Here is a 14,978-nt window from a genome sequence, read left to right as displayed (position 1 = left end):
TTCCAGGATGTCATGTAAATATAATTGAAATATGTAGTCTTGGGGTCTGGCTTTTTTTCACCTAGTGATATACTGTATATTTTACTATATAGTTTTTTTTACTATGGAAATTCTACTTCTTCTAAAATGACAGCCAAAATTATTATTATTTTTTTAATCTTTCAGATTTGTCATCAAGATGTGCAAATAACTACTTACCTCCAAAAGAAGAAACTTATAAAACAGAATTATTTCAATGGGAAATGAATGACTGGCTTCAAATCTATGATCTTAAGAAGTCTATTTCTAGAGATTATTTGGAAGTCAGAGGCACATTGGAAAATCAGAAGGAATATTTCAGGCAAGGAAAGATTATATATGAAAAAATGTCTATTTTCAATCAGCATACTTACTTATCTCAATATCCCTCATGTAATTCTGAGAAGCCCTATAAATGTAAGGAATGTGGGAAGGCCTTTAGACGAGCCTCACACCTAACTCAACATCAGAGTATTCATACTGGTGAAAAACCCTATGAATGTAAGCAATGTTTGAAGGCCTTTAGTCGTGATTCACAGCTCAGTCTTCATCAGAGACTTCATACTGGTGAGAAACCGTATGCATGCAAGGAATGTGGGAAGGCCTTTACTCAGAGCTCACAACTGATTTTACATTACAGAATTCATACTGGTGAAAAACCATATAAATGTGAACAATGTGGGAAAGCTTTTATTCGTAGTTCACAACTAACCCGACATCAAAAAGTCCATACTGGAGAAAAACCTTATGAATGTAAAGAATGTGGGAAGGCCTTTACTCAGAACTCACAACTTACACTGCACCAGAGACTTCATACTGGCGAGAAACTCTATGAATGTAAAGAATGTAGAAAGGTCTTTACTCAGCTCTCACAACTTATTCTACATAAGAGAATCCATTCTGGTGAAAAACCCTATGAATGTAAGGAATGTGGGAAAGCTTTTATTTGTGGCTCACAGCTTTCTCAACATCAGAAAATTCATAATGGGGAAAAGCCATATGGATGTAAAGAATGTGGGAAGGCCTTTATTCGTGGCTCATTACTTATGCAACATCAGAGAATTCATACTGGTGAAAAACCCTATAAATGTGAACAGTGTGGGAAGGCCTTTATCCGTGGTTCACAACTTACTCAACACCAGAGAATTCATACCAATGAGAAGCCCTATGAATGTAAGGAATGTGGAAAGACCTTTAATCATGGTTCACAACTTACTCAACATCAGAGGATTCATACTGGTGAGAAACCCTATCAATGTAATGAATGTGGAAAAGCCTTTAATAGAGGCTCACTACTTACTCGGCATCAGAGGATTCATACTGGTGAGAAACCCTATGAATGTAAAGAATGTGGAAAGACCTTTAGTCGTGGCTCAGAACTTACTCAACATGAGAGAATTCACACTGGTGAGAAACCTTATGAATGTAAGGAATGTGGGAAGTCTTTTATTCGTGGTTCACAGCTTACTCAACATCAGAGAATTCATACTGGTGAGAAACCTTATGAATGTAAAGAATGTAGAATGGCCTTTACTCAGAGTTCACATCTTTCTCAACATCAGAGACTTCATACTGGTGAGAAGCCTTATGTATGTAATGAGTGTGGAAAGGCCTTTGCTCGTGGCTTACTACTTATACAGCATCAGAGAATTCATACAGGTGAGAAACCTTATCAGTGTAAGGAATGTGGGAAGGCCTTTATTCGTGGTTCACAACTTACGCAACATCAGAGAATTCACACTGGAGAAAAACCCTATGAATGCAAGGAATGTGGGAAAGCCTTTAGTCATGGTTCTCAACTTACTCTACATCAAAGAATCCATACTGGTGAGAAGCCCTATGAATGCAAAGAATGTAGAAAAGCCTTTACTCAGAGCTCACACCTTTCTCGACATCAGAGAATTCATACTGGTGAGAAACCATATCAATGTAAGGAATGTGGGAAGGCCTTTACTCGTGGTTCACAACTAACTCAACATCAGAGAATTCACATCAGTGAGAAATCTTTTAAGTATAAGGAATGTGGAACAGACTTGACTCATAGCTCACAAGTTTATATATGAATTATTTGAATCTTTGTGATTAATAAAGAGAGACTTCAATGGTCATTAATCCATTACAATCAAAGAATTCTTAAAATATGAATATGGGAGTACACTTGCCTCATAAAACTGCATCAATGAATTTATTTGGGGAAAGATAGTGATAATGTAATCCATGTAGAAAAATTTATTACCAGGAACTGATTAAACTTTAGTGAATTTTAATCAACAGTAATGTAGTAAATATTGGAAGGCCTTCAGCCATTGCATGTCTTTTTAAATCTTATTTTGCCTCTATCAGTTGCTTTCCTTTGTGACATTTGTTATGATAACCTTTAATCATTTGTAAGAAAACCTAATAATACCTTCCTTATCAAATTCTAATAATACCTTCCTTATCAAAGTATTATGTGAGTTGTTACATGTAAAGCTTTTAGAACAGTGCCTTTAACATAGCACAAATATGAGCTGTTATTATAGTGTTAGATAATTTGCATGAGAGGAGGACACTTATGAGTATAATGAATATTGAGAAATACTCCATTTAACACTTAACCCCCATTATTTGAATGGGGAGCACTATATGCTATAATAAATGTGAGCAAGCTTTTATTTAGATTTCATCCAATATGCTACAAGAGGAAATTCATACTGTATTAAAAAACAACAACACTGTAGGTTTAATGAGTGGATTGTTGACGAGGTTTTAAGTGAATTGTAACAAAGTCCAACAACTCATTTTCTACTATTTCTGACCACAATTCAAGAATATTATTTAGAATTGGATAATCATAATAAATCTTTCTACTGGGGACTTTTTAAAATTTTGGGTTTACAGTTTTTGATTACTCTGAAAATAAAAACTGACATTACAGACTATTTTGCAATGAAAAAATGAGTCTATGTCAGAGACTGCTATTTTTTTCTGCCCAGTATCCATTTCCCTTTTTTAGTAACTGTATTCCTGATTGAAAACCTATGTAAGCTTCCCTTGCTGATCAAAGTGGAAAAGATATTTTGTATGATTAGGACATTTACCCTTTATTTTCCCTCTGTCTACAATATGGACATGTAATCTGCAGCGCTGGCAGTTTTATGGGAACTTTGAGAATGGGTATTAAGGATGGTGGAGCAGAAAAAACAAAATATACACCTTTGCTGATTTTATACAATAGCCACAACTTTGGTCTTCCTGCTTCCTGTATTTCTTTATATAGAAATGAAAATAAACTTACTTATTGATGCTATTGTTATTTTCTTGTTGACAAAATTATTAAGGATATAAAATTTTATATCTGGATGTGGAGTCATGTGGGTAAGGAAGTCTCAAATGTGGCACTGCTTTAGGTCTGTGGACAATGAGGATCTACCTATCTCAGACTAGAAAACTGAAGATTGTTTTTATACACAAAACATTTGGTCAGACTCCCACTTTATCTCGCAAGGCATATCTTGTACCAATTAAGATTATGATGTTAGGGGAAATAATAAGACTTATTCAGAATGTGGGTATTGTATGCTTCTTTCTGCATTTGGTAATATCCTGTGAAAGAAATTTAGTGGAGATTTAGATACCAAGGGTGCTTTCAGAGATTGAAAACAATGTTGCGCCGAAACCGATTTGGCTCAGTGGATAGAGCGTCGGCCTGCGGACTCAAGGGTCTCAGGTTCGATTCCAGTCAAGGGCATGTACCTTGGTTGCGGGCACATCCCCAGCAGGGGGTGTGCAAGAGGCAGCTAATCGATGTTTCTCTCTCATCGATGTTTCTAACTATCCCTCTCTCTTCTTCTCTGTAAAAAAATCAATAAAATATATTTTAAAAAAAGAAAAGAAAACAATGTTGCTTTGTTGAGAGATGTAGGTGCTCCATCCAGGTTGATGGTAAATTTTAGAACTTTGATCCTTGTGGGATTCAAAATGCCAAACTCTTTAACTGAAGCCACTTACAATGATTTAAAGTGGCAGCCTAAACAAGAAATGAGACTATTGCTAATCCTTGTAAATGCAGTAAATCTGTTAGCAAAATAAAAAATAATTTAAAATGCTTTCCCAATGTTCTTATTTATTAAGTACTTAATATTTCAGCTACTCTTTTAAGGTATTTGTTATGTATCAGTGAACAATTCTAGCAGGAGAAGATAGAATAATACATTGTAGAGTATGTTAAAACATACGTGTTATGGGGGGAAATTTTCAAAAGGACTGGAGGGGGATATAATTTAGGCTTCTATATGAAATAGAATGATCAGGGTAAACCATGGAGAAGGAAGTATTTGAGTTACGATTTGAAGGGGTGAAGGAGTAAATCATTATCTAAGGGAAGGGCATTCCAGGCAGAGGAAAAAGCAAAGGCCCTTACATTGCTGGTGTGTTTGAGGAACACCAGTGGAGATATTGTAAGGGTTTGTGCTGATGGGTGATTGATAAAGGAGGTAAGAAAGATAATGACTATACCTTGTAAGTCATTTTGTATTTTGAGCAGAGGACATGATCTGACATATTGCTATTATGTTTAAAATTTTTAAAGTCTAAGTGGCTATGAGTAGAGATTATGTCATTAATTCAGATAAATGATGATAGTGACTCAGACCAGAGTAGCAACAATGGTGAGAAGTGGTTGGATTCTAGATATATGGTAAATATGATGGAGCAAGCAAAATTTGTTTAGGGGTTAGATGTCAGGTGTAAGAGAAAAAAGTCCAGGGTACTGACCCAAAAGTTTAGGGCTCAAGTAACTGGAAAAATGTTCTCATCAGCTGAGATAGGGAAAGGTACAGTTCCATCGGGTTTTTTGGGGGAGATTGGAAGTACAATTGTGGAATACTGAGTTTGGCATGTCTTTTTGACACAAAATAATATTGAGTAAGCACTTGGATGTTGTAATTTGTACTATTCTAGAGATTATATTAATTTGCTAATTATTACCTATAGTTATTTAAAATCATGAGGCAGGAGAAGATCATTAAGGACCTGAGTGTGGAGAGAGAAAAGAACATAGAAGACTGGTCCACCTTGAGAGTTCAAGGATAAAAGACCATCAAAGCAGGATCAGTGACCCCTAACTGGTTTGGCTCAGTGAATAGAGCATTGGCCTGCAGACTGAAGGGTACCGGGTTCGATTCTGGTCAAGGGGATGTAGCTTGGTTGTGGGCACATCCCCAGTAGGGAGTGTGCAGGAGGCAGCTGATTGATGTTTCTCTCTCATCGATGTTTCTAACTCTTTATCCCTCTCCCATCCTCTCTGTAAAAAATCAATAAAATATAGTTTTTTAAAAAAGCAGGATCAGTGAGATGTAAGGACAACTAATAGTGTAGGACCACAGAAGTCAAATGAAAGTGAGTTAAAGGAAGGATGATCAATGCTATCAGATACTGTTTTCAGATTATATAATAGGAAGCTTATGAACTGGCTATTGGATTTAGTTATAATGAAGCTTTTGTTGACCTTGAGAAGAGCAAAGGTATTTTGTTTGTGCATTTGTTTGCTTGCTTTGGAGTGGTAGAAGTAAGAGATAAAGATTGAAAACTGATGACCATGCATAGAGATTACTTAGAGGCATTTTGCTGCTAAAGGATGTAGAGAGATAGGTTTATAATTAGGAGCAATAGGAATAGGAGAATGTTTTAAGGATAGGAGATGTAATACCAATTCTATACTGTGGTTGGAGTGATCCACTAGAAAGGAAAAATGATCCCAGACAAAGAAGGAAGAATCACTGGAGGAATGACCTCACACAGGTTATGAATTAGTGGATGAAGGATTAGCTTTAAATAATATGGAAAGTTTATTCCTGGCGATTGGATGGCAGAATATGGGATGCAGGTGCTGGGAAATGAATACATGAGGTGGAAGAAATCTTGCAAAATGTTTCTCTGATTTCTTAAATGATATGAAGTGGTAAGCAAACAGATGAAAGTTATGGGGGTTGAGAGATTTGGGGCTTCAAATAAAAGATATGAAATATCTCCTGGAAGATATCAAGGGAAAGATCAATAGTAATACAGTCATAGTAGGGGACTTTAAAACCCCATTGACATCAATGGATCAATCATGTAGACAAAAAGTCATCAAAGAAACAGCAGTCTTAACTCACTACATCAGATGGACTTAACATCTTCAGAACATTTCACCCCAAAGATACAGAATATACATTCTTCTCAAGTGGACATGGGACATAGTCAAAGATAGACGACATATTGGGACACAGGCAAAGTCTCTTCAAATTCAAGAAGATAGAAATCATATCAAGCATCTTCTCAGATCACAATGGCATAATATTAGAAATGAACTACAATAAAAAGATTCAAACACTTGGAGGCTAAATAGCATGTTATTAAACAATATCTTACTGAAGAGATCGAAGAAGAAATTAAATATATCCTGGAAACAAATGACAATGAAAACATAACAATCCAAAATCTATGGGACACAGTGAAAGCAGTCCTGAAAAGGAAGTTTATAGCATTACAGGCCTACTTAAAAAAAAAAAAAGAAGAAAAAGAAAGAAAGAAAAGAAAAACTGGTAATAAATTATCTAACTTTACAACTTAAAGAATTAGAGAGCAACAAGAAAAATCCAGAGTGAGCATAAGGAAGAAAATAATTAAGATCAGATTGATAAAAAAAATGATATAGAGACAAAAAAAAATTACCAAAGATCAATGAAACCAAGAGCTGGTTCTTTGAAAGAATAAATAAGATTGATGAACCTCTAGCCAGGCTCTCCAAGAAACAAAGAAAGGGGACCCAAATAACAAAATCAGAAATGAAAGAGGTGAAATAACAACAGACCTGACAGAAATACAAAGGATTGTAAAAAAAAAAATACAATGAACAACTCTATTCCAATAAACTGGTCAACCTAGAAGAAATGGACATATTACTAGAAAAATACAACCTTCTGAAACTCAATCAGGAAGAATAAAAATATCTGAATAGGCCAATTATTATGAAGGAAATTGAAGCAGTAATCAAAAAATTTCCAACAAACAAAAGCCCTGGGCCAGATGGGTTGTACAGGGAAGTTTTACCAAACATTCAAAGAAGAACAAACACTTATCCTCCTCAGATTATTCCAAATAATTCAAGAGTAAGGAACACTTCCAAGCTCTTTCTATGAAGCCAGCATTACCCTAACCCCAAAACCAGATAGACACCACAAAGAAAGAGAACTACAGGCCAATATCTCTGATGAACATAAATGCTTAAAATCCTCAACAAAATCCTAGCAAATTGGACCCATCATTACATTAAAAAGATCATACACCAAGACCAACTGGGATTTATTCTGAGGATGCAAGAATGGTACAATATCCACAAATCAATAAACCTGATACATAATCTAAACAAATTATCAATTGAAGCAGAAAAAGCATTTGACAAAATTTATCACCCTTTCTTGATAAAAACTCTCAGCCAAGTGAGAATAGAGCGATGATACCTCAACATAATAAAAGCCATATATGACAAACCTACAGCCAACATCATACTCAATGGGCAAAAACTAAATCCATTTCCCCTAAGAACAGCAACAAAACAGGGATACCCACTCTCACCACTCCTGTTTTACATAGTACTGGAAGTACTAGCCACAGCAATTAGACAACAAGAAGAAATAAAAGGCATCCAAATTGGAAAAGAAGTAAAACTGTCATTATTAGCAGATGACATGATATTGTACATAGAAAACCCTAAAGACTCCATCAAGAAAGTACTAGACTTAATAAATGAATTTGACAATGTAGCAGGATACAAAATAAATAACCTGAAATCTATGGCTTTTTTTTATTCACATAATGAACTCACAGAATGAGAAATTAAAAAAAAAACACAATCCCATTTACCATTGAAAGAAAAAATTAAGATACCTCGAATAAACTTAACTAAGGAGGAAAAAAAACTTGTAAACAGAACTACAGGTCATGGAATGGTACAATCAGCATCATTAAAATATCCATACTACCCAAAGAAATCTATAAATTCAATGCAATCCCCATTGAAATATCTATCAATGGAAGAGTTCACAGACATAGGACAAACTCTTCAAAAATTCATATGGAATTTAAAAAAGACCCTGAATAGCCATAGCAATCCTGAGAAAAAGAACAAAGTTGGAGGGATCACAATATCATATATCAAGCTATATTACAAAGCCCTTGTTCTCAAAACTCCCTGATACTGGCACAAGAACAGACATATAGAGCACTGGAACAGAACAAAGAACCCAGAAGTAGTCCTAAGCCATTATGCTCAAATAATATTTGACAAAGGAGGCAAGAGCACAGAATGGAATTATGATAGTCTTTTCAATAAATAGTGTTGGGAAAATTGAACAAATACATGCAAAAAAAAAGAAAGGGAAGGAAGGAAGGAAGAAAGAAGGAAAGAAGGAAGGAAGGAAAGGAAGGAAGGAAGGAAGGAAGGAAAAGAGAAAGGAAAGGAAGGAAGGAAGGAAGGAAGAAAGAAAGAAACTAGACCAAAAATTTACAACACACACAAGAATAAACTCAAAACAGAAAGGACTTAAATGTGAGATGGGAAACCATAAAAATCTTAGAAGAGTTCATAGGCAGCAAAATAGCAGACATATGTTATAGCAATATCTTAACTGATACAGCTCCTAGGACAATGGAAACTAAGGAGAAAATAAACAAATGGGACTACATCCAAATGAAAAGCTTCTACACAACAAACGAAACCATCAACAAAACAACAAGAAAGCCCCCTGCATGGGAGAACATATTTTCCAATGTTATCTCTGATAAGGGTTTAATCTCCAAAATTTAAAGGGAACTAATACAACTTAACAAAAGGAAGATAAACAATACAATAAAAAAAAATGGGCAACAGACCTAAACAGACACTTTTCAAAAGTGGACATACAGAAGGCCATATGAAAACATGCTCAAAGTCACTAATAATCTGAGAGATGTAAATCAAAATGACAATGAGGTACCATCTCACACCTGTCAGAATGGCTATTTTTAACAAATCAACAAATGACAAGTGCTGATGAGAATGGGGAGAAGAAGGACCCCTTGTGCACTGCTGGTGGGAATGCAGACTGGTGCAGCCACTGTGGAGAACAGTATGGAGTTTCCTCAAAAAACTAAAAATGGAACTCCCATTTGACCCAGTAAACTGAATTCTAGGAATATATCCCCAAGAAATCAAAAACATTGATCAGAAAGGATATATGCACCCCTATGTTCATAGCAGCACTATATATAATCCTATATAATAAAAGGCTAGTATGCAAATCGACCAAACAGCAGAATGACCGGTCACTATGACATGCACTGACCACCAGGGGGCAAATGTTCAACACAGGAGCTGCCTCCTGGTGGTCAGTGAGCTCCCACAGGGGGAGCACTGCTCAGACAGAAGCCTGTGTGGTGGCGCGTGCCTCTCCCGCCTCTGTGGCAGCACTAAGAATGTCAGTTGGATATCCCCTGAGGGCTCCTGGACTGTGAGAGGATGCAGGTCAGGCTGAGGAACACTCACCCCCAAGTGCAGAATATTGTGCATTGGGCTTCTAGTAGCTAAGATTTGGAAACAGCCTAAGTGCCCATCAACAGATGAGTGGATTAAAAAACTGTGGTACATCTACACAATCAAATACTCTGCTGATGTAAAAACAAAAAACTTTTACCATTTGCAACAGCATGAATGGACATGGAGAGCATTATGCCAAGTGAAATAAGCCAGTTTGAGAAAGATAAATATCACACGATCTCACTCATTTGTGGAATGTAATGAACAACATAAAATAATGAACAAAAATAGATCCCGAGACAACAAAGCATCAAACAGATCATCAAACCTCTGAGGGACAGCCAGGCAGGTTGGGGGTGGGGAGGGAGTAAAAGATCAACTAAAGGACTTGTAAGCATGCATATAAGCATAACCAATGGACACAGACGTTAGAGGACTGAGGGCATATGTTGGGGGGTGGGAGTGTCCGGGAGAGGCCAATAGGGGAAAAAGAAGACATATGTAATACTTTAATCAATAAAGAATAAGAAAAAGTAAAAAAGAATGAGTGATTATGGATCAATTTTCACATATATAGTCAACTAATTTTTACAAAGGAACCAAGAACACGTGATGGTGAAAGGACAGTATTTTCAATAAATGGTGCTGGGAACTAGATATCCACATGCAAGGGAATGAAATTAGACCCTTATCTTACATGAAAAATAATGCAAAATGTAGTAAAGAGATAAATGTAAGGCCTAAAACCATGAAACTCATATAGGAAAACTGGGAAATGTTCCCTGACATTGGTCTTGACAATAATTTTTTTTTAATTTGGCTCCATAAACAGGCAAAAATAAATAATTAGGACTACATCCAAATAAAATACTGCTGCATAGCAAATGAATCAATAAGAAATAAAAAGGCAACCTATGAAATGGGAGAAAATACTTGAAAGTCATTAGTCGGATAAGGGCTTAATATCCAAATTATATAAGAAACTATTACAACTCAATACAAAAAAAACCAAAAAACTAATTTAAAATTGGCAAAGGGCCTGAATAGACATTTTACAAAAGAAGACAAATGGCCTACCGATATGTTAAAAGATGCTCAACATCATTAATTATCAGAGAAATGTAAACCAAAATCACAAATATGTCAGAGTTACCACCTTGCACCTATTAGGATAGTTATTTTTTAAATGTCAAAAGATAAAAAGCATTGAAGAGGAGGTGAAGAAATGGAAACCTTTTACACTGTTGGTGGAAATGTAAATTGGTACATCCATTATGAAAAACAGTATAAAGTTTCCTAAAAAATTAAGAACAGAACTGTCATATGGCCCAGCAATCCTATTTCTGAGTATATATACTAAGAAAATGAAATAAAAAACAAAGGAAATGTAACAACCTCCATGTCTATAGATAAAGAAAATTGTGTGTGTACACACACACAATGGAATATTATTCAGCCTTAAAAAAGAGGAAATCCTGTCATTTTCAACAACATGGATGAATCTGAGGGATATTATGCTAAGTGAAATAAGTGAGACAGAAAGACAAATACCACATAATTTCATTTACATTTACTCTTTAAAAAGAAAGAAAGAAAAGAAAATTGAACTCAGTAAAGAGCAGAGAATGGTAGTTTCCAACAGGTTAAGGGTGGATAAAGGGGAGATATCGATCAAAGGGTACAAACTTTCAGATACAAAATGAGTAACTTGTGAATACATACTGTACAGCATGGTTAATGATAATGTATACTTGAAATTTGCTAAAAGAGTAGCTCTCCAGTGTTCTCACCACACACACACAATGGTAACTATGAAGTGATGGACTGATTGCAGTAAACATTTCACAATGTATAAATGAAAACATCATATTGTATACCTTAAATATATCCAATTTTGTCAGTCATACTTCAAGAAAGTTGGGGGAGGGGAGAATGATGGAGAAATCATGTAATAAGTAAGCTATAAAATTCTCAGTGTAAAAATATGGTCACTCAAAATTATGAGATAGTCAACAAATTGTTAACAGTGAATGCATATGGAAGTCAATTATATAAGAGCTTCTTTCTAAAGAGGTGAATATCAATGGGAACACCATATGCAAACCTGAGGTTTAGCAAGTAAATAATTGAAAAAGCAAACATAATTTAAATATTTTTATTATGAAATAGTTTAAATATACAAAAGGTACAAAGAGTAAAAACCTACCTATAAACCCATGACCAGCTTTATCAAATTATAATTAGTCATACTTGCTTATATTTTGAAGAAATTATTATTTGCATCCTTTCCTCAATATAATTATTCACCCTCTCCAGAGGTCACCACTGTTTTGAATTTGATGATAATTTCCATAAATGCTATTACACTATTTCTTTTTTTTTTTTTTTTATTTATTTATTTATTTATTTATTTATTTATTTATTGTTTAAAGTATTACAAATAGTAGTACATATGTCTCCTTTTTTCCCCATTGACCTCCCCCCAGCCTCCCTTATCCCCCGACACATGCCCTCACCCCAAGGGTCTGTGTCCATTGGTTATGCTTATATGCATGCATACAAGTCCTTTGGTTGATCTCTTTTTTTTTTTTTTTTTCATTTTAATTTCTTTATTGATTAAGGTGTCACATATTTGTCCTCATCCCCCCATTCCCATCCCACCCCTCTCCCCACGCATGCCCCAATCCCCTGTTGAACTTAACCGTTGGATAGGCTTATATGCATGCATACAGGTCCTTTGGTTGAACTCTCCCCCTCCCCCCACCCTCTCCCTACCCTCCCCTATCCTCCCTCTGAGGCCCGATAGTTCGATCGATGCCTCCTTGCTTCTGGTTCTGTTCTTGTTCCTCAGTCTATGTTGTTCATCATTTCCTCTAGATGAACGAGATCATATGTCACTAGATATATACTAATAAGAACTGAATGTGAGACGAGCAATAATATTTATGCTGACAGGCAAATGAATCAATCTGTAGCGAGCTTCCCCCTGGACCAACAGTTCTTTTGAGACCCAATTTCGATGTCCAGTAGTTCCTTATGTGTACATGTCAGCACTGACCCCTCAGCTCTGGATGGTGGACAAATGGTGGTAACGGAGGTCCGACTCCCTCTGGTTTGGTCTCGGCCGAACCCAGGGGCACGGCGTCACCTAGACTAAGGGGCACGTGGCCTCACCCATACCCAAGGGGCGCGTGGTCTCACCCGGGCCTGGGACCCAGCCTCACCCGGATGGATCCAGGGGCAGACGGCCTCACCCGGACCCAGGATCTGGCTTCACCCGTACCCAGGGGCGCTTGGCCTCTCCCAGACCCAGGGGCACGTGGCCTCACCCGGGCTTAGTTGCACAAGGCCTCACCTGGATCCAGGTACACATGGTCTCTCCCGGACCCAGGGACGCTTGGCCTCTCCCAGACCCAGGGCCACTTGGGCTCACCCGGGCCTAGGTGCACGAGGCCTCATCCGGATCCAGGGACGCATGGTCTCACCCGGGCCCAGGGACGCTTGGCCTCTCCCAGACCCAGGGGCACGTGGCCTCACCTGGGCCTAGGTTCACGAGGCCTCACCCGGATCCAGGGACACATGGTCTCACCCAGACCCAGGAACGATTGGCCACTCCCAGACCCAGGGCCACTTGGGCTCACCCGGGCCTAGGTGCACGAGGCCTCATCCGGCTCCAGGGACGCATGGTCTCACCCGGACCCAGGGACGCTTAGCCTCTCCCAGACCCAGGGGTACGTGGCCTCACCCGGGCCTAGGTGCACGAGGCCTCATCCGGATCCAGGGACACATGGTCTCACCCGGACCCAAGGACGCTTGGCCTCTCCCAGAACCAGGGCCACTTGGGCTCACCCGGGCCTAGGTGCACGAGGCCTCATCCGGCTCCAGGGACGCATGGTCTCACCCGGACCCAGGGACGCTTGGCCTCTCCCAGACCCAGGGCCACTTGGGCTCACCCGGGCCTAGGTGCACGAGGCCTCACCCGGATCCTGGGACACATGGTCTCACCCGGACCCAGGGATACTTGGCCTCTCCCAGACCCAGGGCCACTTGGGCTCACCCGGGCCTAGGTGCACGAGGCCTCACCCGGATCCAGGGACACATGGTCTCACCCGGACCCAGGGACGCTTGGCCTCTCCCCGCACGAGGCCTCACCCGGATCCAGGGACACATGGTCTCACCCAGACCCAGGAACGTTTGGCCACTCCCAGACCCAGGGCCACTTGGGCTCACCCGGGCCTAGGTGCACGAGGCCTCACCCGGATCCAGGGACACATGGTCTCACCCGGACCCAGGGATGCTTGGCCTCTCCCAGACCCAGGGCCACTTGGGCTCACCCGGGCCTAGGTGCACGAGGCCTCACCCGGATCCAGGGACACATGGTCTCACCCGGACCCAGGGATGCTTGGCCTCTCCCCGACCCAGGGCAACTTGGGCTCACCCGGGCCTAGGTGCACGAGGCCTCACCCGGATCCTGGGACACATGGTCTCACCCGGACCCAGGGACGCTTGGCCTCTCCCAGACCCAGGGCCACTTGGGCTCACCCGGGCCTAGGTGCACGAGGCCTCACCCGGATCCAGGGACGCATGGTCTCACCCGGACCCAGGGACGCTTGGCCTCTCCCAGACCCAGGGCCACTTGGGCTCACCCGGACCTAGGTGCACGAGGCCTCACCCGGATCCAGGGACACATGGTCTCACCCGGACCCAGTGATGCTTGGCCTCTCCCAGACCCAGGGCCACTTGGGCTCACCCGGGCCTAGGTGCACGAGGCCTCACCCAGATCCAGGGACATATGGTCTCACCCGGACCCAGGGACGCTTGGCCACTCTCCGACCCAGGGCCACTTGGGCTCACCCGGGCCTAGGTGCACGAGGCCTCACCCGGATCCAGGGACACATGGTCTCACCCAGACCCAGGAACGTTTGGCCACTCCCAGACCCAGGGCCACTTGGGCTCACCCGGGCCTAGGTGCACGAGGCCTCACCCGGATCCAGGGACACATGGTCTCACCCGGACCCAGGGATACTTGGCCTCTCCCAGACCCAGGGCCACTTGGGCTCACCCGGGCCTAGGTGCACGAGGCCTCACCCGGATCCAGGGACGCATGGTCTCACCCGGACCCAGGGATGCTTGGCCTCTCCCCGACCCAGGGCAACTTGGGCTCACCCGGGCCTAGGTGCACGAGGCCTCACCCGGATCCAGGGACACATGGTCTCACCCAGACCCAGGAACGTTTGGCCACTCCCAGACCCAGGGCCACTTGGGCTCACCCGGGCCTAGGTGCACGAGGCCTCACCCGGATCCAGGGACACATGGTCTCACCCGGACCCAGGGATACTTGGCCTCTCCCAGACCCAGGGCCACTTGGGCTCACCCGGGCCTAGGTGCACGAGGCCTCACCCGGATCCAGGGACGCATGGTC

General features: G+C 40.7%; 1 protein-coding gene across 1 annotated transcript in view; it reads left to right on the top strand.

The window, feature by feature from the left end:
• ZFP1 (ZFP1 zinc finger protein) overlaps positions 1-14,978 on the top strand; it is an 837,904-nt gene that overhangs the window by 26,198 nt on the left and 796,728 nt on the right. Inside the window, exon 5 of the mRNA XM_054710126.1 lies at positions 166-1,995. Coding sequence (XP_054566101.1) covers positions 166-1,995 — 1,830 coding nt within the window. The remainder of the gene's footprint in view (positions 1-165; positions 1,996-14,978) is intronic.

The sequence above is a fragment of the Eptesicus fuscus genome, chromosome 21, assembly GCF_027574615.1.
Source record: "Eptesicus fuscus isolate TK198812 chromosome 21, DD_ASM_mEF_20220401, whole genome shotgun sequence".
Lineage (NCBI taxonomy): Eukaryota > Metazoa > Chordata > Mammalia > Chiroptera > Vespertilionidae > Eptesicus > Eptesicus fuscus.
The sequence above is the reverse complement of the archived record's forward strand: the minus strand, read 5'-3'. Positions and strand labels throughout refer to the sequence as shown.